Source organism: Pantherophis guttatus, chromosome 4 (assembly GCF_059756535.1).
Source record: "Pantherophis guttatus breed Tessera chromosome 4, ASM5975653v1, whole genome shotgun sequence".
Classification (NCBI taxonomy): domain Eukaryota; kingdom Metazoa; phylum Chordata; class Lepidosauria; order Squamata; family Colubridae; genus Pantherophis; species Pantherophis guttatus.
The window spans coordinates 1,930,761-1,958,288 of NC_142066.1; the positions used below are offsets into that span (position 1 = coordinate 1,930,761).

Below are 27,528 nucleotides of genomic sequence, written 5' to 3' on the forward strand. Positions count from 1 at the left end.
CTTGACTCCATTAAACAAACAAACAAACAAATTCGATTAGATCTTTAAAAATATCAAAACCGAAACAAGTTTTTGGTCAGGAAAAAAAAAATCTCTCTGGCGGATGGATTCAAAATGGCAGTCCGGAGATTAAAGATGCCGTTTCTTTCAAATGGCCGTAGGACAGGTCCATTTGGTGGATTTAATTGGATATTTTCTCAATCTCCGCAACTTTCAAGATGTGTGGACTTCAACTCCCAGAATTCCCCAGCCAAGCCATGTCTGGGTTTTTTTTCCCCACCAGATCCTCTCAAAATGGAGAGATTGCAGAGGAAGGGATTATAAGAGAGTAAGCTGGGCACAATGGATATACCTAGCAAAAGAAATGCCAGAGAATTCTGGGAGTTGAAGTCCATCCATCTTAATAGGAATTCTGGGAGTTGGAAGAGATTTAGACAAGCTTCAGCTGGAATGTTTTCCTGCTTCCATAAAACCATGATTAATATATATTTTTTTCTGCAATTCATTAAAGTAGGAATTCCACAAGACCCCTTTGTGTTCCGCTACAGATGTCTTACTATTAAAAAAACAACATTAGGAGGTTGATAATTTTTTTTTAAAGTTTTATTTCTCTTCTTTCACAGTAAATCTGATACAGGCAATTAAATAATTCTGCAAATAAAAACCAAGACCAACAAAATAAAATAAAATAAAATCAAGAAAGTTAAAAAGCGGAGGAGTTTTAAAGTTATGAGTGCCATTCATACATACATACACATTCCTCAAAGGTGCATCTTTAAAACTGTATAAAGGGAAGAAATTTTAATATTACCTTGAAAATAAAACACAAAGAAAGTTAAAGAAATAAATCCTCCATTGCTTTTTTGTTTAAAATATGTGGTGTTTTGTTTTGTTTGCCAAAGATATAGACAACAACCGATGTTGCAAACATCTCCAACCGTTAATTAATGTTGGCTAGAAAGAGATCATCATTAGTTCGGTCAGCAATTTCCCCCCCCCGTGGTTATTTTGGAAACTGGGATTTCACTTATATTATCTTAGTGCAAGGTGCCACTATCACAACAGATTAAAACAGCTGTACACTAACAAACAAGAGACGTTTGTGTCGATCCTAGGACAGGAGAAAAGAACGGGAAAGTGGAATTCCAGGATTAGAAATTAAAACCAACAAACCACATTCGCAGATGCCGTGGCAATTAAATTTTGCAAGGAGACCCACACACCAGGGCCGTCGTACAACAGCCGCCATGCCCATAAGCCGCCGCATTTGTGGGATTGCACTCACAGCCCAATGTAGGAGTTTGGGAGGCCAAGCCAGCTTCCTAGACATTTTGTTGTTCTTCTTCTTGAGGACTAGCCTCGTGCAAAATCAGACGTCATTTTGCACCTTCGCCCAGTATAGCATTTCTCAACCTTTGCACCTTGAAGATGGGTGGAATTTCCCGTCCAATTAGGTAACTTTGATGCGTCTGATACGACGCCTACTGCATTCCCACCGTAGATGGTGGGAATGTAGGTGTAATATAACTTTAATAGATGAAGGGAATGCGGTAGATGTCATATAACTTTAATAGATGAAGAGAATGCGGTAGATGTTATATAACTTTAATAGATGAAGGGAATGAGGTAGATGTCATATAACTTTAATAGATGAAGGGAATGCAATAGATGTCATATAACTTTAATAGATGAAGGGAATGCAGTAGATGTCATATAACTTTAATAGATGAAGAGAATGCGGTAGATGTCATATAACTTTTTAAATAGAGGTTGGGAGATGTAATATACCTTGACTTCAGCACAAAGTGAAAAAAATAACCCTTGATAGCACAGCTGGTTGGGGAATTCTGGGAGTTGAAGTCCACCCATCTTCAAGGCTGAGAAGCATCGGGGCTACTACCTAAACTGGGCAGGAAGTGTAACCCTCCTGAAATCAATGGGGCCATCGTCCCCATCGACCCCCACTTGCCTTCCCTGTCACGATGGCCACACGCTTTGGGGGGGGGTGACCGCCAACTCTTTAACCTGGCTATCCTCTTTCACCCCCTCCTCCCCGATCCATGCATATTATAGCAGGAAAATATCTCGATTCCGTGGTACCTTAAATTTTTAATATATACTTTTATATATATATAAAAAAATATCTATATACATTTTATTATTATATTAGGAAACATCTCCAAGGGAAGACAAGGGAGGGCTGCAAGAGAGAGGCCAAAAGCACTGACCTTCCCCTTGCAAGATGTTAGAATCGATCATCGCCAGGTTTTGGGGTGCGGGGTGCGGGGAGCTATGAGAAGATAAGGTGGGAGCAAAAAAACCCCTTCATTCTTGGGTCAACGAGAGAGGCGGGATTGTCTAACGGCAAAGGTTAGTGAGAGATAGAGGTGAGCAGCAGCGGCCAAAGGGGACCTCCCCTCCCCAAAATCCATCCATCCTCCTTCCGCCCCCTCCCCGCCTCCTCCTCCAATTTTCCTCCACTTTGGACTCAGTTCTCGTTGTAAGCTCTGTGGAGGGATTGCAAAGAGCCACCAGGGAAGGATCTGCTTTGGAGGGTCCAGGAGATGGAGGAGGAAGAGGTGGGATGGGGTGGGGGGTGGGATGGGATTTTGGGGGGTGGGTGGGTTTGTCAGCTTCAGTCTTTGTTGACCCGGATTTTGAAAGTCACGCGGCCGGCGAACTTGTCTCGTTCGTTGTCGGTGGCGATATTGACGGCGTTGATCTTACACTCCACGTTGTGGTCGTGGTTGAAGGTCAGGTTGAGGAATTTGATGGCTACCACGGGCTGGGTGTAGTTGACCTGAAATGGGGGGGGCGAGGGGGGGATTTAAAAGAAAAAAGAAAAAGAAATTTTAAAAGAAAAAAAAAATTCAACCATCCGAAGATCCCACAAATGGACAAACGTCACAGGTTGTTTTTTTTCCTTATGTATCAGAAGTCTCAAAGCAGATGAAGTGGGGGGAGATGTGAGAGCAGGGTTCTAATATCTCTCCTTCCCTCCTTTTTCTCCTTCCTTTCTTCCTCTTTCCCTCCCTTCACTTGCTCCCTGTCTTCTCTCCTTCCCTCTTTTTTCTCTTCCCTTCCTCCCTTTTCTTCCTTCCTTCCCTTCCTTCACTTGCTCCCTCTCTTCTCTCCTTCTCTCCTTTTTCTCCTCCCTTCCTCCCTTTCCTCCCTTCACTTGCTTCCCCTTTTTTCCTTCCCTCCTTTTTCTCCTTCCTTCCTCCCTCCCTTCACTTGCTCCCCTTCTTCTCTCCTACCCTCCTTTTTTTCTTCTTCCTTCCATCCTTCCCCTCTTTTTTCCCTTTTCCCTCTTTTTCCCTTTTCTTCTTCTCCCTCTTCTCTACTTTCCTCCTTCTCCTCTTTTTCCCATTCCTTTCCCTTCTACGTAGGCACACAAATCCTGGCCATGTGACAAGATAGCAGTCTTCCAATATGAGGGGCTGCCCCAACGAAGAGGAAGGGGTCCACCTATTCTCCAAAGCCCCTGAAGGCAGGACAAGAAGCAACGGATGGAAACTAACCAAGGAGAGAAGCAACCTGGAATTAAGGAGAAACTTCCTAAAAGCGAGTCCTGTGGAACAGCTTGCCACCAGACTAGATGGAAACTAGATAGAAAAACCTCTTATCACTGGAGGTTTTTAAGAGGAGATTGGGCAACCATCTGTCTGATGGCACAGGATCTCTCGCTAGAGCAGATCTTTAATCTTTAAAAATGCTTCACTTGCACGTTTATACGTAAGGAGTTAAGGGATTATGACTTGTTTTCTTCGGATGAAATTTTGTCCCACCTCTTTCAATACCCCCAGATTGTCCCTTGTTTAAGTGATATGTGGATTGAACTCAAGGAACTCTGTAAATCATAGTTTCCCAACCTTGACAATGTTAAAGATCCATGGACTTCAACTCCCAGAATTCTCCCCAAAATTGAATTATTGTTTTTTTTTAAAATAGATGGTGGGAATGCGGTAGACGTAATATTCCTTGGCTTCAGCAACAGTGAGAAATAACCCATTATTAACCCATCACTAAACGAGTTAAACGGGGGCTAGATGGCATGACAATTAAATGGGAAAACTGGTCTGCTCGCGGGGGAATTCTGGGAATTAAAATCCGTCCGTCTTCAAGCTGCCCAGATTGAAAAACGCTACGTCAAACCTTGATCTGACCTCACATCCCCAACATACCAGATTTAAAATAAGGGATTCGAATTTAAAATAGGAACGAATGTAGTTAGACTACCTTCCTCGATTTTTTTTTGGATAGGGTACCGTAACTTTCTTAATAGACGGTGGGAATGCAGTCGATGTAATATACCTTGAATTCAGCAAAGTGGAAAAAAAAATAATAACCCACGACAACTTACTCAAATATGTTAACTAACTAGTTAAATATGAACTAGATGGTATACCAAGTGAAGCAGAAGTAATAGGGAAAATTTTAGAATGCGCTGAAATGGATAGGTTAACCAAAGAATTACAAGAAAGAGAAGAATCAGACTATTATAAAATATGGAATAATTGGTATAATAGGTTAAAAATCAGAAATATACAAAAAATATAGGGAAATATTACCGATTTAAATATATATATATATATATATATATATATATATATATATATATATATATATATATATATATATATATATAATAAAAAATGTTATTAGATTAAGGAGAGGTGAAGGAATATATCATAAGTAGAATTGTAGAACGTCACTCTGAAAAATGCTTAAGAAGAAATTACACTCTTTTTGTGTATATGTTGTATAAATGGTGGTTGTGTATATGTTACGTATGTCTTTTTTAATATTTATATTCAATAAAAACTACTTTTAAAATAAAAATAAATATGAACTAGATGGCATGATAATTAACTGGTCTGCTGGCTGGGGGATTCTGGGAGCTGAAATTCTGGAGGGTTTTTTTTTTTTAAATCCGCGGTGGCAGCAAAGAATAAAAATAAAAAAGAGGATGGCAAAATTAATCTTGCAAATAAAACATCTCTGCGCGCAGCATCCCGTGGACCAAAACCAGGGAATTTCCCAGCATGCACTTCTCTGGGTAAGTGCAAAAAGAAAAAGAAAAAAAGAAAAAGAAAAATCAATACTCACTTGAACTTTCTTCCCGTAATACGGGAAGTACATGAGATCGATGTTCCCGTCCACGGGGAACATGGCGAGCTCGCCCATCTTCTGCGTGTCGTCCTCTTTCTGGGAAGGCAAAAAAAAAGGGGGGGGGATGTTAAACGAAATCCTGAGTTTTGCCCCCTCCCGAAATCAACCCCGTGCATCTTCAATTATTTTTATTTAAATGCGTAGTGCCTCCGCGTAACTCAAACAAGCCACGATTGATCGTAGTTTGGCAACTTCTCCCCTTCTTGGTGGCTTGCGTCTTTTAGATTATCCCCCCCCCACACACACTCCTTAGATTCTCCAAAATGAAGCCCCCTGCCCTCTCCCTCCCTCCCTCCCTCCCGGACTCTTACAACGGTTTGGTCTTCCGGGTGGATTTCCTTCTTCCGGCGGTGGGAAAACGGCGAAGGAAGGAACGACAGACGCGACGCGAACATGCAAACACAGAGGCGGAAGGGATGAACGAGAGCAATGACAGACAGACGGACGGATGAAGGAGTTAGTAAAACAAATGAACGGGTTAATAAAGAAAGAGAAATGAGTAAGGGTCGGATGTATGGAGCTCCCCGGTAGAGTTTGGGGTGTGGGGTACGGGGAAAAACTTTTTGCAAAAGTTTAGCCAATGATGGAGATTCTAATTTTTTGGGGGGTGGGAGGTGTGGCTCATGCGGGCGTGGGAAATTCGTGGCCGGGGGATGGGGGTGGGGGGTCAGATGGCAAGCAGAATTCCTGTGTCCCCCCCCACTTCAAGGAAGCAGGCACGGAAAGCTGGTGGGTCCACTTCAGAAGGCAGCCAAAGAGAAAAGTTTGGGCAGGTTTCACCCCTAATTTCCGATTCAGATTAAAATTCAGATTCAGATTAACAGAGTTTGGAAGGGACCTTGTAGGTCATCTAGTCTGACCCTCTGTCCAAGCAGGAAACCTTACACCGTTTCTTTTTTTGGGGGGGGGGACGAAGGTGTCAAGCCCCAGTTTTTCCAAAGTCCTCGGAATCAGGAGTTTGATTTTCCTGCAACGAACAGACGCCGGAATCCAGGTAAGTCCTCGGTTTATGACCGCAAAAATTTCTCCTGCGTCTGAGCGAGGGAGCGGTTGAGTAAGTTTCGCCCCGTTTCATGGCCTTTCTGGGCCCCGTTGTTAAGTGAAAACCTGCGGTTGTTCAGCGAGGAGCATGGGGGGGGTGAAGCGAATCTGGCTTCCCCGTTGTCAGGAGGTCGTAAAAGGGATTGCACGACCTGGGGACACTGTGACCGTCGTAACTAGGAGTCGGTTGCCGAGCAGCCGACCACGGGGAGGCTGCAACGGTCGTAAGTGTGGGGAAAACGGTCGTAAGTCACTTTTTTCAGTGCCGTCGTCACTTCGGTCACTAAGTGGACTGCCGTAAGGCGAGGACTGCGTGTAAACTGTTTTTAATCATTAAGGAGGGCGAGAAATGGAGGGAAAAATGGAACGGGCATTGGGAAAAAGTTAAAAGAGGCACCTGAATTAAGAGACTAAAGCCTCAGTTTCTCCAGGTGCCTGTTAGAAGACAGGTAGTCCTCGACTTATAACCATTCGTTTAGTGACCGAAGTTATAATGGCACTAAAAAAAGGGACTTATGACCATTGTTTCACCCTTACGACCGTTGCAGCATCCTTGCAAAATGCGGACGCTCGGCCAGTGACTCGTACTTATGACGGTCATGGCATTCTGGGGGGGGGAGCCCTTGATACCCTTTGGCAAAGTCAACGGAGAAACCCCAATTCGCTTAACGACGGTGTGTCTAATTTAACGACGGCCGGGGTTCGCTTCACGACGGCGACAAGGAAGGTCGCCAAAGGGGGCGAAAACTCCCTTGACCGCTGTCTCGCTTAGCGTCAGGACTGTTGGGTTCCACTGGGGTCGTAAGTCGAGGACTCTCTGTGCTAAGCAGGAGAATTGATAGATTTTTTTTTTTTCTTTTCAAACAAGAATAAGCATTTTCGCAGGTTAGGTACCCCACAAATCATTTAGGGATTAAACGATTCAAGGATTTTCCCAGCCTCCGAAGGGGTCTTTCGGCAGAGGGATTTCCTCCCCCCCCGTCCTTATCCAGGTTTGTTTAAACCTAGTTAAGAAGGCAGGCCTATTTCCTAGCACCTACATAAGTTCCTGAAATATTCAGAGCTGGAAGGAGCACCGTGGATTTCAGAACGCGACTCTCAAGACTGACTCAGTCTCCCCCAAAAAGAAAGATGCTTGCGAGAAAACGGGCTCGGCAGGAAGCAAATAGAAACAGGTTTTGGGGTGCGAGGGAGAAGAAGAAAGTGGGGGGGGCAAAGATTGTAACAGAGCAAAGAACTAGGAGAGAGGCTGGATGTCACGGGGTCCTCGGTGCTCTCTTGAGCTTGGCTGTTTGTTTGTTTTTTCCAGACGTTTTGTGACCCAACTAGGTAACATCATCAGTGCCAGAAGGGAGGAGGAGGAGGAGGAAGAGGAGGAGGAGAACTGTGGGGTCATTGGTGCCCTCTGAGCTTGATTGTTTTCTTACAGACATTTCATGATCCAATTAGATAACATCATCAGTGCTAGAAAGGAGGAGGAGGAGAGGAGAAAGAGAAAGAGGAGGAGGAGGAGAAAGAGAAGAAAGTGAAAGAAGAGAAGGAGGAGGAGGAGGAGAAAGAGGAGAAAGTGGAAGGAGAGAAAAAGAAAGAGGAGGAGGAGAGGAGAAAGAGAAGGAGAACTGGAGGAGGAGGAGGAGGGGAGGAAAAAGAGGAGGAAGAGTAGGAGAAAGAGGAGAAAGTGGAAGGAGAGAAAAAGAAGGGGAAGAGGAGAGGAGAAAGAGGAGGAGGAGGAAGAGAAAGAAGGGGGAGGCACAGGGGGAGGAGGAGGAGAAGGAGGAGGAGAGGAGGAAAGAGGAGGAGGAGGGGAGGAAAAAGAGGAGGAAGAGGAGGAGAAAGAGGAGAAAGTGGAAGGAGAGAAAAAGAAGGGGAAGAGGAGAGGAGAAAGAGGAGGAGGAGGAAGAGAAAGGAGGGGGAGGCACAGGGGGAGGAGGAGGAGAAGGAGGAGGAGAAGAGGAGGAGAAGGAGGAGGAGAGGAGGAAAGAGGAGGAGGAGGAGAGGAGAAAGAGAAGGAGGAGGAGGAGGAGAAAGAGGAGAAAGTGAAAGAAGAGAAAAAGAAGGAGGAGGAGGAGAAGGAGGAGGAGAGGAGGAAAGAGGAGGAGGAGGGGAGGAAAAAGAGGAGGAAGAGGAGGAGAAAGAGGAGAAAGTGGAAGGAGAGAAAAAGAAGGGGAAGAGGAGAGGAGAAAGAGGAGGAGGAGGAAGAGAAAGGAGGGGGAGGCACAGGGGGAGGAGGAGGAGAAAGTGGAGAAGGAGAAAGTGGAGAAGGAGAAAAAGGAGGAGGGGAAAGAGGAGAAGGAGAAAGAGAAGGAGGAGAAAGGAGGGGGAGGCACAGGGGGAGGAGGAAGAAAAAGAGGAGGAGGAGGAAGAGGAGAAACAGGAGGGAGGAGGGGGAGGAAGAAGAGGACTGCGGGGTCTTGGTGCTCTCTGAGCTGGGTTATTTTCTTGCAGACGTTTTATGACCCAACTAGGTAACATCATCAGTGCTAGAAAGGAGGAGGAGGGGAGCAGGAGAGGAGGAAGAGGAGGAGAAAAGTGGAAGAAGAGAAAAAGAAAGAGGAGGAAGAGGAGGAGGAAGAGGAGGAAGAGAAAGAGGAGGAGAAAGAGGAGAAAGGAGGGGGAGACACAGTGGGAGGAGGAGGAGAAGGAGGAGGGGAGGAAAAAGAGGAGGAGGAGAAAGTGAAGGAAAAGAAAAAGGAGGAGGAGGAGGGGAGGGGAAGAGGAGGAGAAAGGAGGGGGAGGCACAGGGGGAGGGGGAGGAAGAGGAGGGGGAAAAGGACTGAGGGGTCCTTGGTTCTCTCTGAGCTGGGTTAATTTCTTGCAAACGTCTCATGACCCAACTAGGGAACGTCATCAGTGCAGCGTTCTCCTTTCTTGGAGACAGGGCACTTTGCTCCATGGCTGCCTCCTGAAGAGAAGGCACAATCCTATCGTTATCGTCCTAAAAAGCAACTAGGCCAACTACGCAGCGGGCGAAGAAGCCCCAAAAGCGGCCATCTTATCCTGGAGCGCGTAACCCTTACCTCCCACGCGGACTTCTGTCTCTATCAGCAGAGAATATCGGTTTTTTCCGACAGATCAGGAGAGGTGCGCAGAGTGAGTAGACAAAATGCGTGAACACCAAAGAACAAACCAACAAGAGAGGGAGAAGAAGACAGAGAAAGTGGGGAGGGGGAGCGGGGAGTGGGGAGTGGGGGGTCTCTTTACCTTGGCCGTGCAGGAGACATTCATGGGCTGGTTGGCACCCGCGTAGAAGTTGATGATCTACAAAGACAAGGAAGAAAGCTGTTTAGGGCAATAAACTCGTTGATCGATCCACCTTACCTTATTAATTTACCTTTTCTTCCCCTCCACTTTGCTGAAGTCAAGTTATATTACGTCGACCGCATTCCCACTATCTACTAAAAGTTATCCATTTTTTATTTTTTATTTTTTAAAAAAAGTGATATTTGTTCTTGTCCTATCCGGGTTGAATTCTGGTAAATCCCTTCCTTAATGGGGGGATTATGGGAGTTGAAGTCCACCCATCATCCAGTGGCCACAAACATTGATTTAGGAAGGACCTCCGTTGGGTTCTTGGTGGTCCAGAACATGATTTTTCTCACCCCTTTTTTTCTTTGCTAGAAGAAAAGACGTTAACAGGTCGTTCTCAGGTTACGAAAGTTTGTTTAGCGACTGTTCCAAGTTACGTCGCTGAGAAAAGTGATTTAGGGCTAATTTAAACACTTAACAACCGTCGCAGCTCCGGGGGCTCATGGGCAGTGCTGGTATTCAGCTGGTTTGAACCGGTAGCAAAACGGGACGAAACTCAAAATGTCTGGCTTAGCGACACAAATTTGTGGCTCGATTTTGGTCGCAAACCGAGGACTACCTGAATTGGCCAGGAAGCAGCACGTCGTTTTAAGAAGCCCCTTTGCAATGCCCCCAACCCCCAATTTGCTTCTTCGTCTGAGCCCACCCCCCATAACTCCCTTCTTAGGGAGACCCTCTCCCCATTCTCGAGCAACCCACCCGGTTCATTTTGACCAGGATACAAGGTCGTCCTTCCTGGTAGCCGTAAGTCGAGTCGTTCAGTCCCGAACAGTCCCTCAACATCGTGCGGTTGAACTGGCAGGCTCTCTTGGGGTAGTTCAACACCCCGTTGTCCGGTTGTTCGTTGTAACGGCCGGGCTGGCAGAATTCGTTCATGGCCGCTTGCCGAGAGTCGTTGTAGGCTGGAGGACAGAGAGAAAGACCGAGAGGGAAGGAGGCAGGAGTGGAAATTGGGTGGAGAAGACGATCAGATCCGGCTGGCTCCTGGGAGAGGTCCACATCAAAGGGTCAACCAGCCCTACGGGGAAGGGGCTACGGGTGGGTTGGGTTGGGTGAGGATAGGGACACTTGCCCAGCCACAAACCACGGTTTCAGCAAACGAGTGTTGGTTTGTTTGTGACTGTTCTTGGTGGTTTTATGGAGATTTGACTTTGGGAACTGCCCGGAGTCGCTACAGTTCGGTGGACTTATAAAAGTTTTCCTTTTCCAAAAGCAGTTTTTCCTTTCTTCCTTCCTCCCCCTCCTTTCACTTGCTCCCCATCTTTTCTCCTTCCCTTTTTCTCCTTCCTTCCTTCCGTCCTTCCTTCACTTGCTCCCCCTATTCTCTCCTTCCCTTTTTCACTTTCCTTCCTTCCTTCACTTGTTCCCCCTATTCTCTCTTTCCCTTTTTCTCCTTCCTTCCATCCTCCCTTCCCTTGCTCCCCCTCTTCTCTCCTTCCTTCCTTCCTTCCTTCTTCCTCCCCCCTCCCTTCACTTGCTCATCCTCTTCTCTCCTTCCTCCTTTTTCTCCTTCCCCCCTCCCTTCACTTGCTCCCCCTCTTCTCTCCTTCCCTTTTTCACTTTCCTTCCTTCCTTCCTTCCTCCCTTCACTTGTTCCCCCTATTCTCTCTTTCCCTTTTTCTCCTTCCTTCCTTCCATCCTCCCTTCCCTTGCTCCCCCTCTTCTCTCCTTCCTTCCTTCCTTCCTTCTTCCTCCCCCCCTCCCTTCACTTGCTCATCCTCTTCTCTCCTTCCTCCTTTTTCTCCTTCCCCCCTCCCTTCACTTGCTCCCCCTCTTCTCTCCTTCCCTTTTTCACTTCCTTCCTTCCTCCCTTCACTTGCTCCCCATTTTCTCTCCTTCCCTTTTTCTCCTTCCTTCCTTCCTTCCCTTGCTCCCCGTCTTCTCTCCTTCCTTCCTTCCTTCCTCCCTCCCTTCACTTGCTCCCCATTTTCTCTCCTTCCTCCTTTTTCTCCTTCCTTCTTCCCTTCTCCTCTCCTTCCCCTTTTCTTCCTTCTTCCCTTCACTTGCTCACCCTCTTCTCTCCTTCCCTCCTTTTTCTTCCTTCCTCCCTTCCTTCCCCGCTTTTTCCCCTTTTTCCCTCTCCCTTCCTTCTCTTCTTCTCCCTCTCCTCTACTTTCCTCCTTCTCCTCTTTTTCCCATTCCTTTCCCTTCCACATAGGGACACAAATCCTGGCCACGTGACAAGATATCAGTCTTCCAATATGAGGGGCTGCCCCAGAGAAGAGGAGGGGGTCCCCCTATTCTCCAAAGCCCCTGAAGGGCAGGACAAGAAGCAACGGATGGAAACTAACCAAGGAGAGAAGCAGCCTGGAATTAAGGAGAAACTTCCTAACAGTGAGGACAATTAGCCAGTGGAACTCCTTGCCACCAGAAGTTGTGGGTGCTTCATCACTGGAGGTTTTTAAGAAAAACTGGACAGCCATGTGTCTGGGATGGTATGGGGTTTCCTGCTTGGGAAGGGGGCTGGACTAGATGACCTCCGAAGTCCCTTTCAGCTCTCTTATTCTGTTATTCTCCTTTGGGAGGTGAACTTGGCTCTCTTCCCTCACTCACCTTCCAAAAAACTATTGAGCATTTTTGCGTAATCATCCCAAGATTCGGTTTTGCTTAAGTTATAGACGATTTCCAGAGCTTCTGTCTTGGGACGGATCATCACGCCTGGCATTGAAAGGAGGAGAAAAAAATAATAATTCTAACATGAAATGAGATTAAAAAAAATAAAATAAAATAAAATAATTCAAACTAAAAAGGTTAAAAGACCGTATAAAATATAATAAGAAATGAAATGGGGGGGGGGGGAAAGAAGATAAAACGCAAGATGTAAGGTAACGTTTTTTTAAAAATGAAAAAAATCGCCCGAAAGATCAAAAGAGAATGCAAAAAAAAAAAGGTTAAAGTCAAATCAAAAGGAATAAAATAGAAAATAAAATCGAAAAAGAGAAGACGACGTGTAAAATAAAAGGTAAAAGATTGAACAGAGTATATACGCTAAAGGATAAAAATACGTGGCGTCTAAAAATTTTTAAAAAAACATTAAATATAAGATGGAATATAACATAAAATATAAAATGAAATGAAATGAAAAATAAGAAAAGGAAATCGAAAATAATTGAAAATAATAAAATATAATTTAATAATTTAATTTAATAAAATAAATAATTTAAAATAATTAAATAATTTATAATTAATAATTTAAAATAATTAATAATTAAATAATTTAATAAAATAAAATAATGTAATAAATAAATAATTTAATAAAATAAAATAAAATAAAATAAAAGCAACCTTAGTTGAGGTTCCCTCTCCAGGCCCAATCCCCTTCCATCCCATAATTATATTTCCGACATGGCATTATTTTATTTTTATTTATTTATTATTTATTTATTTATTGAATTTATATCCCGCCCTTCTCCCCGAAGGGACTCAGGGCAGTGAACAGCCGAAAATTATAAATAACATACAATATAAAAGTTCAGATAACTAAAAAATAAATTAAATTAATAAATTATTAATTTAATTAACAAAAATTTAAATTTAATTAATACATTAAATTAATCATATTTATTTTATTTAACTTATTTATTATTTGGCATTTATTTCTTAACGAAATGGATAGGCTGGCCTGTTCCTCGCAGCCCCAGTCCCTTGCTTGCAAACCAGAATCAAATCATGATTCAGAGCTTGGAAGGCCACGTTCCCCCAACCTGGTGCCCCCCACCCCCAAAAGGTTCCCCGGGCTGGAGGGGACCCTGGAGATCTTCTAGTCCAACCCCAAATCTCTTACGGAGGGCCAAACATTTAACCAGGGATGCCTGGGCTAGAGCGGAAGGGAGTTGACGGGAAAGGGGCCCTACCTGGGCGGAGGGAAGGAGAATTATGCGACTCACCTGGGACGGAGAGGCGGTCCTGATATTTGGGGATGAAGGGGTCCACGGTCTGGAGCAGGACCCACATGGTGAGGGTGAAGAGGGCCGTCAGGAAGCCGTAGAAGACCAAGTAGAACAGCAAGATAAGGGCTGAGGGGGGGGGGGAGAAATGAGGGGGGGGGGACAGGAGGCCAGGTGAGTGATGGGTTGAAGGACCCCTCCTCCTCCTCCTCCATGTTGTTCTTCTTGTTATTTGCACAGATTTAAGCACTGAAATAGCCACACAGCAGTTTTTCTCCACACCTTGGCAGCTGGAAGATGGATGGACTTCAACTTCTTTTCTTTCTTTCTTTCTTTCTTTCTTTCTTTCTTTCTTTCTTTCTTTCTTTCTTTCTTTTCCTTTCCTTCCTTTGTCTTTCTTTCCTTTCTCTCTGCATTCTTTCCTTCCTTCCTTCCTTCCCTTCCTTCCTTCCCTTCCTTCCTTCTGTTTCTTTCTTTCCTTTTCTCTTTCCTGTCTTTTCTTTCATTCTTGGTCAACTGTCGTTGTGAGCCACCCTGAGTCCTTGGGGATAGGGCAGCATACAAATTTTATAAAATAATAATAATAAAAAATAATAATTCCTTCCTTCCTTTCCTTCTTCCTTTTCCTTCCTTTCTTCCTTTCCTTCTTTCTTTTTCTTCCTTCTTTCCTTTCCTCCCTCCCCTCCTTCCCCTCTTTTTCGTTCTTTTCTTTCTTTCTTTCTTCCCTTCCCTTTCTTCCTTCTTTCCTTTCTCTCTGCATTTCTTTCATTCCTTCCTTCCTTTCCCTCTTCCCTTTCCTTCCTTCTGTGCTTTCCTTCTTTCCTTCCTTCCTTCTGTTTCTTTCTTTCCTTTTTTCTTTCCTGTCTTTTCTTTCATTCCTTCCTTCCTTTCCTTTTTCCTTTTCCTTCCTTTCTTCCTTTCCTTCTTTCTTTTTCTTCCTTCTTTCCTTTCCTCCCTCCCCTCCCTCCCCTCCTTCCCCTCTTTTTCGTTCTTTTCTTTCTTTCTTTCTTCCCTTCCCTTTCTTCCTTCTTTCCTTTCTCTCTGCATTTCTTTCATTCCTTCCTTCCTTTCCTTCTTCCCTTTCCTTCCTTCTGTGCTTTCCTTCCTTCCTTCCTTCTTTCCTTTCCTTGTTTCTTTCTTTCCTTCTTTTCTTTTTCTTTTTTATAATTTTTATTAATATATTCTATACACAAATAAAATATACAATCCTGCCACCATGGTATAATGTGATTACATTGTCCATAAGTATAAAGTCATTCCTTTATACATACATATTTGCCATCATATATATATACATCATCATATATCTATTCTATCCCACCTTTTCTGGACCCAATCGTACCATACTTTCCAACTGTTATAAAATTCTGAATCTTTTTTACCATTGATCAATCTAGTTAATCTATCTGATTCCGCACACTCATTAATTTTATATATTATTTTCAAATCTATCGGTAAGTATTGATTTTTCCACTCCTGCGCATACGCTAATCTTGCTGCAGCGATAATGTGAATCAACAAGAACCATATATCTGATTTAACATTCAAAGGTTTTGCCCCCAATAGGAAAATCTCGGGTCTTAATTCCAAATTAATCTGTGTAATTTCCAAAATCCATTGCTAATGGTTAATCCATTAATCGCCTGCGGGCAGGTCCACTTCTTTTCTCTTTCCTTTGTCTTTCCTTCTTTTCTCTTTCCTTTGTCTTTTCTTTCATTCCTTCCTTCCTTTCCTTCTTCCTTTTCCTTCCTCTCTTCCCTTCTTCCTTTCCTTCTTTTTCTTCCTTCTTTTCTTTCCTTTCCTCCCTCCCCCTCCCTCCCCTCTTTTTCTTTCTTTTTTTCTTTTCTTTCTTTCTTTCTTCCCTTTCCTTCCTTCCTTCTTTCCTTTCTCTCTGCATTTCTTTCATTCCTTCCTTTCCCTCTTCCCTTCCCTTCCTTCTGTTTTTTCCTTCCTTCCTTCCTTTCCTTCTGTTTCTTTCTTTCCTTCTTTTCTTTCCTTTGTCTTTTCTTTCATTCTTTCCTTCTTCCTTTTCCTTCTTCTCTTCCCTTCTTCCTTTCCTTCTTTTTCTTCCTTCTTTCCTTTCCTTTCTTCCCTCCCCCTCCCTCCCCTCTTTTTCTTTCTTTCTTTCTTTCTTTCTTTCTTTCTTTCCTTTCTCTCTGCATTTCTTTCATTCCTTCTGCCTTTCCCTCTTCCCTTCCCTTCCTTCCATCCTTTCCTTCTGTTTCTTTCTTTCTTTCTTTTTCTTTCCTATGTCTTTTCTTTCATTCCTTCCTCCCTTTCCTTCTTTCTTTTTCTTCCTTCTTTCCTTTCCTCCCTCCCCTCTTTTTCTTTCTTTCTTTCCTTTTCTTTCTTTCCAACTTGAAGATGGATGACTTCAACTCCAAGAATTTTCTTTTCTTTTCTTCTTTTCTTTTCTTCTTTCTCTCTCCCTCTCTCTTTCTCTCTCTTGCTGGCTGGGGAATTCTGAGAGTGGAAGCCCACCCATCATCTTCCAAGGTTACAAAAGTTTGACAAAAACTGGTCCACTGTAGAGCAAGATCGATTCTTCCCTTATCAAATCTGCCCCTTGGATTTCTCGGTGGGTTTAATTTCCAGAGATGAGGCCCCTCCCCCAAGGATGCCCAACCTTTCAGAGACAAACCCCCCCCCCGGTCCTTCTCTACCTGCCTCTGCCAGGGCTCCCAGGCACCTTCTGACGTGCCCTTGCCCAACCCCAGGGCACTGTGCCAATTTAATTAGATGATGGCAGACGAGGAAATCTGAGAGTTTCCCCAGGCGTCACCACCTCCAGCTTAACCCAAGGTCTTTGGTGGGGGGGGGGGAAGAGCGCCTCTCCTTCGGGTGGGGGGGGTAGGAAATTAAAAAGAGCAAGTGGAAAGCCCCCCCCCCGAGAAAGCTGATTTGAGGGACCTGGCACTGCAAGGAGGGGGGGGGGAAGAGAGAGAAAGAGAAACTGGTGACAGGCAGAAGAAAGAATGTAAGAGAAAGCAAGGGGGAAGAAAGAAAGAAAGAAAGAAAGAAAGGAAGGAAGGAAGGAAGGAAGGAAGGAAGGAAGGAAGGAAGAAAGAAAGAAAGAAAGAAAAATAAAGAAAGAAATGGGAGGAAGAAAAGGAAGAAAAGGAAGGAAGGAAGGAAGGAAGGAAGGAAGGAAGGAAGGAAGGAAGAGAGGCAGAGCGAGAAAAAGAGAGAGAGAGAGAAACAAAGAGAAAGAAAGAGAGTAATCAGAGGAAGGAAGGAAGTGAGAAGGAGAAAGAGGTGACTGGCAGAAAGAAAGCGAGAGAAAGCGAGAGAAGAAAAAAGAAAGAAAAAAGAAGGAAAGAAAGGAGGCAGAGCAAGAGAAAGAGAAAGAGAGAAAAAGAGAGAAATCAGAGGCAGAAAGAAAGTGAGAAGGAGAAAGAAAGCAAGGGAAGGCTGGAAGGAAGGAAGAGAAAGCAAGAAGAAGAAAGAAGAAAGAAAGAAGAAGGAAAGAGAAAGAGAAAGAGAGAAGGAAAGAAAGAAGAAAGAAAGAGAAGAAGAAAGAAAGCAAGAGACGGAAGGAAGGAAGAGAAAGCAAGAAGGAGAAAAAAGAGAAAAAAGAAGGAAAGAGAAAGAGAAAGAGAGAAGGAAAGAAAGAAAGAAGGAAAAAGAAAGAGAAAGAAGAGAGGCAGAGCGAGAAAAAGAGAAAGAGAGAGAAACAAAGAGAGAGAAAGAAAGAAGTCAAAGGCAGAAAGAAAGAGAAGAAGAAAGAAAGCAAGAGACGGAAGGAAGGAAGGAAGGAAGAGAAAGCAAGAGAAGAAAAAAGAAAGAAAAAAGAAGGAAAGAAAAAGAGAAAGAGAGAAAAAGAGAGAAGTCAGAGGCAGAAAGAAAGTGGGTTAAGCGAACCGCTGAGTGAATCCAGCTTCCCTTAATGACGTCGCTCGTCCGAAGGTTGCAAAAGGAGGATCTCGTTTCCTCCCCGGGATGCTGAGACCGTCATAAATACGAGTCAGTTACCCAGCGGCTGAGTTTTGATCCCATTGGGGATGCTTCAACGGTCGTAAGTGTGAAGAATGGCCCTCCGTCACTTTTTCCGGTGCCATTGTAAACTCTGAACGATCACGAAGTAAGCGTTGTAAGTCGAGGACTAGCTACCCAAAGGGAATCTGTCCATCACCACGTCCCAAAGTCCTGATTCTCACTAGTTGCTCCAAAGAGTAAGGATCCCTTCATTCTCCTCCCCAAGTCGTGAGACGGGCAGTCCTCGAGTTACGGCCGCAATTGAGCCCAAATGCTTAGGTTGCTATGCGAAACATTCGCTCAGAGAAGAGTTTTGCCCCATTTTACGACCTTTTTTTGCCACCGTTGTTAAGTTAGTCACATAGTTGTTAAGTGAATCTGGTCAGGAAGTTCACGAACAACCATCAGCTGCCGCGATTCGCTTAACAACGGTGTCAAGGAAGGTCGTAAAATGGGGCAAAAATCACTTATATTTTGCATTTGGCTTTAAAATTCATATATATATATATCCTTACTTCCTAAATGCCGTTTTTTTCCCCTTCTGCTAACCCAACAGAATAAAAGGCAATTTATCCAGGCCTTTATTTAAATTTTAATCAAACTCTGACCTGCAAAAATAAATAAATAAATGAATCGTGGAAAGAAAAAAGAAAAAAAGAAAAGCTTGAAGCCTTTTGGAAAATGTAGGTTAAGTCAGAGCAGAATTTTAAAAGCAACTCCATTTAAATCAGCCCCATCCATCTCCAGGCCCAGAAGAGATTTAAAATGGAGAAGGGCACACACACACACACACACACACACACACACACACACACACACACACACAAATACTCTTTAAAACAAGCCATCAAGGTTTGGAAAAGGTTCATTTGAGCATTTAACGGATTGTCTGACGGCTTCTATTTTTTAAAATATATATATATATATATGCCTCATAAATTCCCTGAAACCTACGATCTGACTTAGGGGTTGCATATCTTTCAGTTTTATATCTTTCTTAGCTTAAAACAAGTTTTTCTTTCTTTCTTTCTTTCTTTCTTTCTTTCTTTCTTTCTTTCTTTCTTTCTTTCTCTTTTCTGTCTGTTTTTCCTTTCCTTTCTTTCTCCTTCTTTCCTTCTTCCTTCTTTTCCTTCCCTTCCTTGCTTCTTTCTATAACATTTCAGATAAGTGACTTTCTTTCTTTCTTCTCTCCCTTCTCTTCTCTTCCCTTCCCTTCCCTTCTCTTTTTCTCCTTTCCTTTCCTTTCCTCCCCTTCTCCTTCCCCTCCTTTCCTTTCCTTCCCTCTTTTTATCTTCCTTCCCTTCCCTTTTTCTCTTTTCCTTTCCTTCCTTTCCCTTCCCTCTTTTATCTTCCTTCCCTTCCCTTCTCTTTTTCTCCTTCCCTTTCCTTTCCTCCCCTTCTCCTCCTTTCCTTTCCTTCCCTCTTTTTATCTTCCTTCCCTTCCCTTTTTCTCTTTTCCTTTCCTTCCTTTCCCTTCCCTCTTTTATCTTCCTTCCCTTCCCTTCTCTTTTTCTCCTTTCCTTTCCTTTCCTCCCCTTCTCCTCCTTTCCTTTCCTTCCCTCTTTTTATCTTCCTTCCCTTCCCTTTTTCTCCTTTCCTTTCCTTCCTTTCCCTTCCCTCTTTTATCTTCCTTCCCTTCCCTTTTTCTCCTTTCCTTTCCTCCCCTTCTCCTTCCCCTCCTCTCCTTCCCCTCCTTTCCTTTCCTTCCTTTCCCTTCCCTCTTTTATCTTCCTTCCCTTCCCTTCTCTTTTTCTCCTTTCCTTTCCTCCCCTTCTCCTTCCCCTCCTTTCCTTTCCTTTCCTTTCCTCTTTTTATCTTCCTTCCCTTCCCTTTTTCTCCTTTCCTTTCCTTCCTTTCCCTTCCCTCTTTTATCTTCCTTCCCTTCCCTTTTTCTCCTTTCCTTTCCTCCCCTTCTCCTTCCCCTCCTCTCCTTCCCCTCCTTTCCTTTCCTTCCTTTCCCTTCCCTCTTTTATCTTCCTTCCCTTCCCTTCTCTTTTTCTCCTTTCCTTTCCTCCCCTTCTCCTTCCCCTCCTTTCCTTTCCTTTCCTTTCCTCTTTTTATCTTCCTTCCCTTCCCTTTTTCTCCTTTCCTTTCCTTCCTTTCCCTTCCCTCTTTTATCTTCTTTCCCTTCCCTTTTTCTCCTTTCCTTTCCTCCCCTTCTCCTTCCCCTCCTCTCCTTCCCCTCCTTTCCTTTCCTTCCTTTCCCTTCCCTCTTTTATCTTCCTTCCCTTCCCTTCTCTTTTTCTCCTTTCCTTTCCTCCCCTTCTCCTTCCCCTCCTTTCCTTTCCTTTCCTTTCCTCTTTTTATCTTCCTTCCCTTCCCTTTTTCTCCTTTCCTTTCCTTCCTTTCCCTTCCCTCTTTTATCTTCTTTCCCTTCCCTTTTTCTCCTTTCCTTTCCTCCCCTTCTCCTTCCCCTCCTCTCCTTCCCCTCCTTTCCTTTCCTTCCTTTCCCTTCCCTCTTTTATCTTCCTTCCCTTCCCTTCTCTTTTTCTCCTTTCCTTTCCTCCCCTTCTCCTTCCCCTCCTTTCCTTTCCTTTCCTTTCCTCTTTTTATCTTCCTTCCCTTCCCTTTTTCTCCTTTCCTTTCCTTCCTTTCCCTTCCCTCTTTTATCTTCTTTCCCTTCCGTTTTTCTCCTTTCCTTTCCTCCCCTTCTCCTTCCCCTCCTCTCCTTCCCCTCCTTTCCTTTCCTTCCTTTCCCTTCCCTCTTTTATCTTCCTTCCCTTCCCTTCTCTTTTTCTCCTTTCCTTTCCTCCCCTTCTCCTTCCCCTCCTTTCCTTTCCTTTCCTTTCCTCTTTTTATCTTCCTTCCCTTCCCTTTTTCTCCTTTCCTTTCCTTCCTTTCCCTTCCCTCTTTTATCTTCCTTCCCTTCCCTTTTTCTCCTTTCCTTTCCTCCCCTTCTCCTTCCCCTCCTTTCCTTTCCTTCCTTTCCCTTCCCTCTTTTATCTTCCTTCCCTTCCCTTCTCTTTTTCTCCTTTCCTTTCCTCCCCTTCTCCTTCCCCTCCTTTCCTTTCCTTTCCTTTCCTTTCCTCTTTTTATCTTCCTTCCCTTCCCTTTTTCTCCTTTCCTTCCTTTCCCTTCCCTCTTTTATCTTCCTTCCCTTCCCTTTTTCTCCTTTCCTTTCCTTTCCCCCTTCTCCTTCCCCTCCTTTCCTTTCCTTTCCTTCCCTCTTTTTATCTTCCTTCCCTTCCCTTTTTCTCCTTTCCTTTCCTTCCTTTCCCTTCCCTCTTTTATCTTCCTTCCCTTCCCTTCTCTTTTTCTCCTTTCCTTTCCTTTCCCCCTTCTCCTTCCCCTCCTTTCCTTTCCTTTCCTTTCCTTCCCTCTTTTATCTCCCTTCCCTTCCCTTCTCTTTTTCTCCTTTCCTTTCCTCCCCTTCTCCTTCCCCTCCTTTCCTTCCCTCTTTTTATCTTCCTTTCCTCCCCTTCTCCTTCCCCTCCTTTCCTTCCCTCTTTTTATCTTCCTTCCCTTCCCTTTTTCTCCTTTCCTTTCTTTTCCTTCCCTTCCCTTCCCTGTTTGCTTATGACCTCCAAGCTTCTACCCTTTCCACCTCGCTTGCAAACCCCCCAACGCCCCCCCCAACCCGAAGGAGAAGAGAAATGGAATTGTCTCATATGCAGAAGGGATTCCGAATCTGGGTCAGAAGAGAAAACCTTTCCCTCTAATCCGATCCCCAGAACTAGGACAGGACAGGATTCCCATTTTACAGAAGGGAAGATTGAGGCTAAGAGGACGCAACCTGGCCCCAGCTCCACCCTCCGAAAGAATCCGTGCCTTGCCGAGCTCCGTAACCTAGGCTTTTTTTTAATATATATATATATATATAAAGCCCAAATTGCACAATCAGAAAAGGAATCTGGGACAACCAAACAGTCAAACCGCCCATTCGAGAGTTTTGATAGATCTTGCAAAAGCGATGAGACATCGGTGATGTATTTCAGTTGTGTCACCTCTCGCCATAATCCACACTAATCTCAGAACACCGAATAAACCTGGGATAATCTCGGGCGGCTCTTTCCGGCGACCTTTAACCTCCTGGGGTTAAATAATAGCCAATCCACTGACCCACCTTTCCGTCAAGGTGTTCGCTCTTTTAAGAAGCTAAAATAAAAGTGCAACTTTAGCCGAGAGTTCCCTACAACCTGGAGGAAAAGGCCCTTTTAAAGGAAAACGTTAGACGTGCATCCGAAGCCCATAAGGCTTGGTCTTGCAAAGGCCATGTGGCTGAGCCAAATTTTGGGGGTGTGGGGTGGGGGGTCAGATACTTCCTTCCTTCTCAACATCCCAGCCCCCCCTTTTCTTCTCTCTCTCTCTCCTTCCCCAGATCCCTCGACCCAAAAACGAGCCAGGATGCCATGCAAAAAATGGAGGTTTTTTTTTTTTAAAAAAAGAGAGAGATTGGACCACCGTTTCACTGAAATGGTGTAGGGCTTCCTGTTTCAGCGAGGGGGTTGAGCTAGATGACCTCCAAGGTCCCTCTCAACTCTGTTCTCCTGTTAGTGGAACGGCTTGATCCCAGAAGTTATGGATGCTCTATCACTGGAAGCTTTTAAGAAGAGATCGGACAACCGTTTTGGCTGAAAATGGTGTGGGGTCTCTGGCTTGAGCAGGGGGTTGGACTAGAAGACCTCTAAGGTCCCTTCCCGACTCGGTTATTCTGGCGTCGTCTTATCCCTTGCATTTTAATTTTCCTATGCCGCCTAGTTTGGATGGATGGCCAGAGACGTCGAATAAATAACTAAATAAATAATAGCTCCCCTTCTATTCAAAGATTCTCCCCCATCCTCGGTCCAGTCCTCCTCCTCCTTTCCTCCTCCTCCTCCTCTTTGCAGGTCGCTCTGCCAGCTGCAGAAAAATGGGCCAACACTGCACCAGCTTCCCCCCCCCCGCCCCTTTCCAGCCTGCACGAACTCCCCGTCTTTCTCTGCAGAAGCACAGGAAACAGAATTTCTCCCCCCCCCCACATACACACTCCCCGATATTGCCAAGAGAGTAACAAACCTATTTTCTTCCTCTCTATTCTTCCTCCCTTCCCCATCACTCCAGGTAGTAGCTTTCTGCACTACCTGGAGAGGTGGGAAAAGGGTCTTTTGCTCATCCTGTTCCCCCCCTTTCAAAAATGGGGCTCCCCCCCCAAAAAAGAGCTAGGATTCAGCTTTGCCCAACCCCAAACCAAGAACTGGCTGCCTTTGGATAAATCGTCTTTTCTCAAAACGAGACAGCTTGGAGTCTTATATATTGTCTTGGTATCTTTTATTTATACTGTGCATTGCAGATGTAAGTTAATCTGCAATCTTTTTTGGCAAATAGAAGTACCTTTAACTTGCAATATTTATGGCCAACGTGATTGGCCGTATTTATTGCAAATATAAATCGGTATCTTTTTATTTGTAATATTTACTGCAGGTATAAATTTATCTGCAATATTTTTGGCAAATAGAAGAGTCGTTGATTTGCAAGATTTATGGCCAATATAAGTTCATTTGCAGTATTTACTGCAAATATAAATTAGTATGTTTTATTTGTAATATTTGTTGCAGATCTAAGTTTATCTGCAATATTTTTGGCAAATAGAAGAGTCTTTGATTTGCGATATTTGTGGCCAACATAAGTTCATTTGCAATATGTATTGCAAATATTAATTGGAATCTTTTTATTTGTGATATTTACTGCAGATATGAGTTTACCTGCAATATTTTTGGCAAATAGAAGTATCTTTGATTTGCAAGATTTATGGCCAACATGATTAGCCATATTTATTGAAAATATTAATCGGTATGTTATATTTGTAATATTTGTTGCAGATCTAAGTTTATCTGCAATATTTTTGGCAAATAGAAGAGTCTTTGATTTGCGATATTTGTGGTCAATATAAGTTCATTTGCAGTATTTGTTGCAAATATTAATTGGTATCTTTTTATTTGTGATATTTACTGCAGATATGAGTTTACCTGCAATATTTTTGGCAAATAGAAGGATCTTTGATTTGCAATATTCATGGCCAACAGAAGTTCATTTGCAATATTTATTGCAAATATTAATTGGTATCTTTTTATTTGTAATATTTACTGCAGATATGAGTTTATCTGCAAATCTGAAGTGGTGTAGGGTTTTCTGCCTGGGCAGGGAGTGGACTAGAAGACCTCCAAGGTCCCTCCCAAATCTGTTATCCTATCCTATCCTATCCTATCCTATCCTATCCTATCCTATCCTATTTTTGGCAAATAGAAGTATCTTTGATTTGCGATATTTGTGGCCAATCTACATTCATTCGCAGTATTTATTGCAAATATCATTCGGCATCTTTTATCTGTGATGCTTGCCAGCTGCCCCACTTTGCAAGGGCTGGGCAGCGCAGGAGGAGGCGCGCATAAAAATAACCCCACCGAACCACCGATAATGCCCACGTGAGGACGCTCACCCAGAGCCACCCGCCAGAGCCACCCGGGGTCAAAGGTCAAGTGGAACACACAACCCTTTTAAAAACATCGGCCGCATCCCCATCACAAAAGTTCCCAGTTCAGGTTTTACTGGCGAATCCTGGCCTTCCCTTCGACTCTCTGCAAAGCAAACACCCAGCCAGAGATAATTTGGGGGGTGGGTGGGATGGCATAGGGAGAGGAGGGGGGATTTTGAGAGAGGCAGACCCGGGTTTTCAAGGGGATTGGAAATGCTCAGCTGTGAGACCGACAGCCTCCCTCCCTCCCTCCTTCCTTCCAAGGGTAGGAAAGTCTAAGAATAATGCATATTTTTTTTTTAGTCCTTGTCAAAGAAGACTGCAAGAATCTTTGCAAAGGAAGAACTGGCTTTATCGAGTTGGAAGGAGAGGGAGGGGGAGGAAATTTGGGGGGGAGAGAAAGGAGGTCAAATTGGTGGAGAAGGAAGGAAGGAAGGAGGCAGAAAGAAAAAAGAAGGAAAAGAGAGAAGAAAGGAAGGAAGGAAGAAGAGGCAGAAGGAAAAAAAGGAAGGAAGAGAAAGAGGGAAGGAAGGGGTGAGGCAGAAAGAAAGAGAAAATGGAAAGGAAGGAAGGAGAGGCAGAAAGAGAGAGGGAGAGAAAGAAAGAAGTGGGAGAAGGAAGGAAGGAAGGAGGCAGAAAGAAAAAAGGAAGGAAAAGAGAGCAAGAAGGAAAGAAGGAAGAAGAGGCAGAAGGAAAAAAAGGAAAAGAGAAAGAGGGAAAGAAAGGGGCGAGGCAGAAAGAAAGAGAAAATGGAAAGGAAGGAAGGAGAGGCAGAAAGAGAGAGAAAGAAAGAAGTGAGAGAAGGAAGGAGGCAGAAAGAAAAAAGGAAGGAGAAGAAAGAGGGAAGGAAGGGGTGAGGCAGAAAGAGAGAGAGAGAGAAAGGAAGAAGTGGGAGAAGGAAGGAAGAAGAGGCAGAAAGAAAGAAGGAAGGAAAAGAAAGAGGGAAGGAAGGGGTGAGGCAGAAAGAGAGAGAAAATGGAAAGGGAGGAAGGAGAGACAGAAAGACAAAAAGAAAGGAAGAGAAAGAAAGGAAGAAAGGAAGAAGAGGCAGAAAGAAAGAAGGAAGGAAGGAAGGAAGGGGTGAGGCAGAAAGAAAGAGAAAAGGAAGGAAGGAAAGAAAGAAAGAAAAATGCAGAGACTGATAAAGAGACATTTTTAGAGGCCTATTCGTTAAAAGAATCTCCAAGCCACATACAGGAGAACTGCTCCCTGTCTGGAAATCCTGCTCTTCCCCCCCCTCAAAACCCCCTCCCCACATTTCTTTCAATCTCACTCACCCACCCCTCTTTTTCTACAAGCCCAGCTGCAATTGTTCTGGGGAGCAGCCAATCCATCCCACTATAATGCCAAATTTATTGCCGGGATCAAGGCCCCCTTCCTTCCTTCCTTCCTTCCTTCCTTCCTTCCTTCCTTCCTTCCTTCCTTCCCTCCCTCTTTTCCAAGGAGCTACTAATCTCGCTGCCAGGCAGAAGCTTCCAGCGTTATATTTTAATTTTAATTTTTTTAATTTGGGCTCCCAGAGACTCCACCCGGGCTCCCCTGCTTTTACAGGGGTCCGGGGTGGTCCGGGGGGGGGGAAGAGACAGGAGACAGGGGCAAAAATGAAAAATATTTGAGAGAAGGGAACAGGGTGGGGGGAAAAAAATGCATGGATTGGCAATTTTGCACCGTAGGGATATTTCGGGAATAAGGGAGGGAGGCGTCTCTCTTTCTTTTCCCACCCCCCCCTTAAAATTAGAGATGGCAACCCAGATGCCAGCCAGTGCCAACTGCAGTCTTTTTCAGACTGAAAAAATGTGCCTACATTCAGAGAGAGAGGCAAGGGGGGCATCGGGGAAGATGTCTAGGGGAGACTCCAGAGAAGAAGAAAGCACCTCGAAGCCCCTACCTCCCCTCTTCTCCCCTCCAGCGCTGGGAAGGAACTGCTGGACAGATTGGGCAGCCATGGGGGAGCCCCCCCCCCTCTTCCCGGGCAGCCAAGCCCACCCACCCTTTTAGCAGAAGGAAATCCATGACCTATTTTTTTTTCTCTCTCTCTCTCTCCATAGGCCTCTGGGAAGGTGGGGAGGGGGTGAGAGCGAGAGAAAGGAGGATGTTCTTTCCCCCCTACCCCAAAAAAAAAAACACAGCCCCCCTCTTCCTCCTTTGGGCCACCCCCTCCCCAATATCCCCTGACCGTGGGAATGCCGCTCCCTTTAAACAGGGAAGCCCCCCCCTCCTCAAATCTCTGGAAGCCACTCCAAAAAAAAATCTTCCCGTCTCAATATTTCTCCCATCCTTTTCAGGGACCCCCCCCCTCTCTTTAAAAATAAAACAAAAAAACAACATAGCCAAATCTCGGCTGAAACAGCCCACCCCTCCCCACTCCGGCACAAAACACAGACAGAAGCCCCCCGCCCCAAATTTGGGGAAGCGGGGGGGGGGGAGAATTCGTTCCGCATTCACCGCCTGCCTTTTCTCCTTTCTTCTTTTTTCGTGTGTTTTTTTTTCCCCTGAATTTTGCCCCCTCCCCCACATCTCAAAGGTTTAAAATAGAAGCCCCCTCCCCATTTAAAAGCCCTGTACCCTGGAGCGCGATTTACGAGGCTGTTTTTGTCGCAATCGCGGAGAAGAAGCGCTCGGGAGATGGTTTTTTTTTTTTTTTATCTAAGAGAAGAGATAGGCGGCCCCTTTGAAGCCTTCCATCCCCCCCCCTCCCTCCCTGACACCCCCTCCCCAAAGTCATCAAGTCGTCGCAAAGGTCACATTCCCAAGCTTTGGCTTCTCTCTCTCTCTCTCTTTCCCCCCCCCACCCATTTTTTTTTCCTACCTCCGTTTTTTTTTTCCCCCAAACCCGCAGGTAAAAAAAAGAGACCAAGACAGGTGGGATGGGGGAGAGGTGAGTGTGGGGGTGGGAATTGCACGAGACCCTTCCCCATCTTTCGGCTTCGGAGGAAGCTTCGGGAGGGGGTGGAGGGTCCCTCTCCACGCTTCCCCCCCCCCACCGGTCGAAATGCTTTGCGAGAAAAAACGGGGGGGGGAATCTTCCCCATTGGAGACCCCTGGAAAAGGAAGCGTCCTTTCAGAGACCCCCCCCTTCCTCCACGGCCATTAAACGGACCCTTCCCATCTTTAATCAAGCTCTTGAAGACCCCTCCCTCAAGGGAAAAAAAAACTCCTAGACCCCCCACCCCCCTTTTCCCCAATCCGCCTTTTTTCTTAATGTCGGGGGTGGGTGGGTGGGGAGCCTCTCTTGGCCAAGAGGCGACCCCACCTCCCCCAACCTACAGCTGAGCCCCCTCCCCTCTCCCCCAGCTAGAGAGCAGACGCCTGGAGATGGGGAGGGGGGGTTAAATGGGGGAGGGGGGAGAAAGGCAGCTCTGAAAGCCAAACCCCCCCATCCCACCCACCCCCAGCCGTCCCGAGCCTCACCCCAGCTGCTGCCGGTTCGCCCCATAAATTGATGGGTCCGGGGGTTCCAGATGAATTCCTTCCATTCGTGCATCACCTGCCCGCAGGTCTTCTTTTCCTTCTCGACGGCCATGGCAGACAAAAAAAAAAAAAAAGAAGAAGAAGAAGAAAGAAGAAGCCTCCCGCACCCGAGGCAAAAAAACAAACAAAAAACAGGTGAGCTGCTGCCTGGAATCGAACCGCCGCCGCCGCCGGAGCAAGGTGAGCGAGCCGAGATGCTCCGAAGGCAAAGAGGACGCCGGGCGA

At 44.9% G+C, this 27,528-nt stretch overlaps 1 protein-coding gene across 1 annotated transcript; it reads right to left on the bottom strand.

Annotated features, from left to right (window-relative positions):
- Positions 1 to 585: 585 nt before the first annotated feature.
- ATP1B2 (ATPase Na+/K+ transporting subunit beta 2) lies at positions 586 to 27,528 on the bottom strand. The gene is made up of 7 exons (XM_060685251.2): positions 27,244 to 27,528; positions 13,407 to 13,535; positions 12,073 to 12,177; positions 10,219 to 10,421; positions 9,415 to 9,471; positions 5,110 to 5,208; positions 586 to 2,800 (listed from the first exon to the last, which is right to left on the bottom strand). The coding sequence occupies exons 1-7, from the start codon at positions 27,353 to 27,355 to the stop codon at positions 2,636 to 2,638; spliced, it is 870 nt and encodes a 289-aa protein (XP_060541234.2). The 5' UTR covers positions 27,356 to 27,528; the 3' UTR covers positions 586 to 2,635.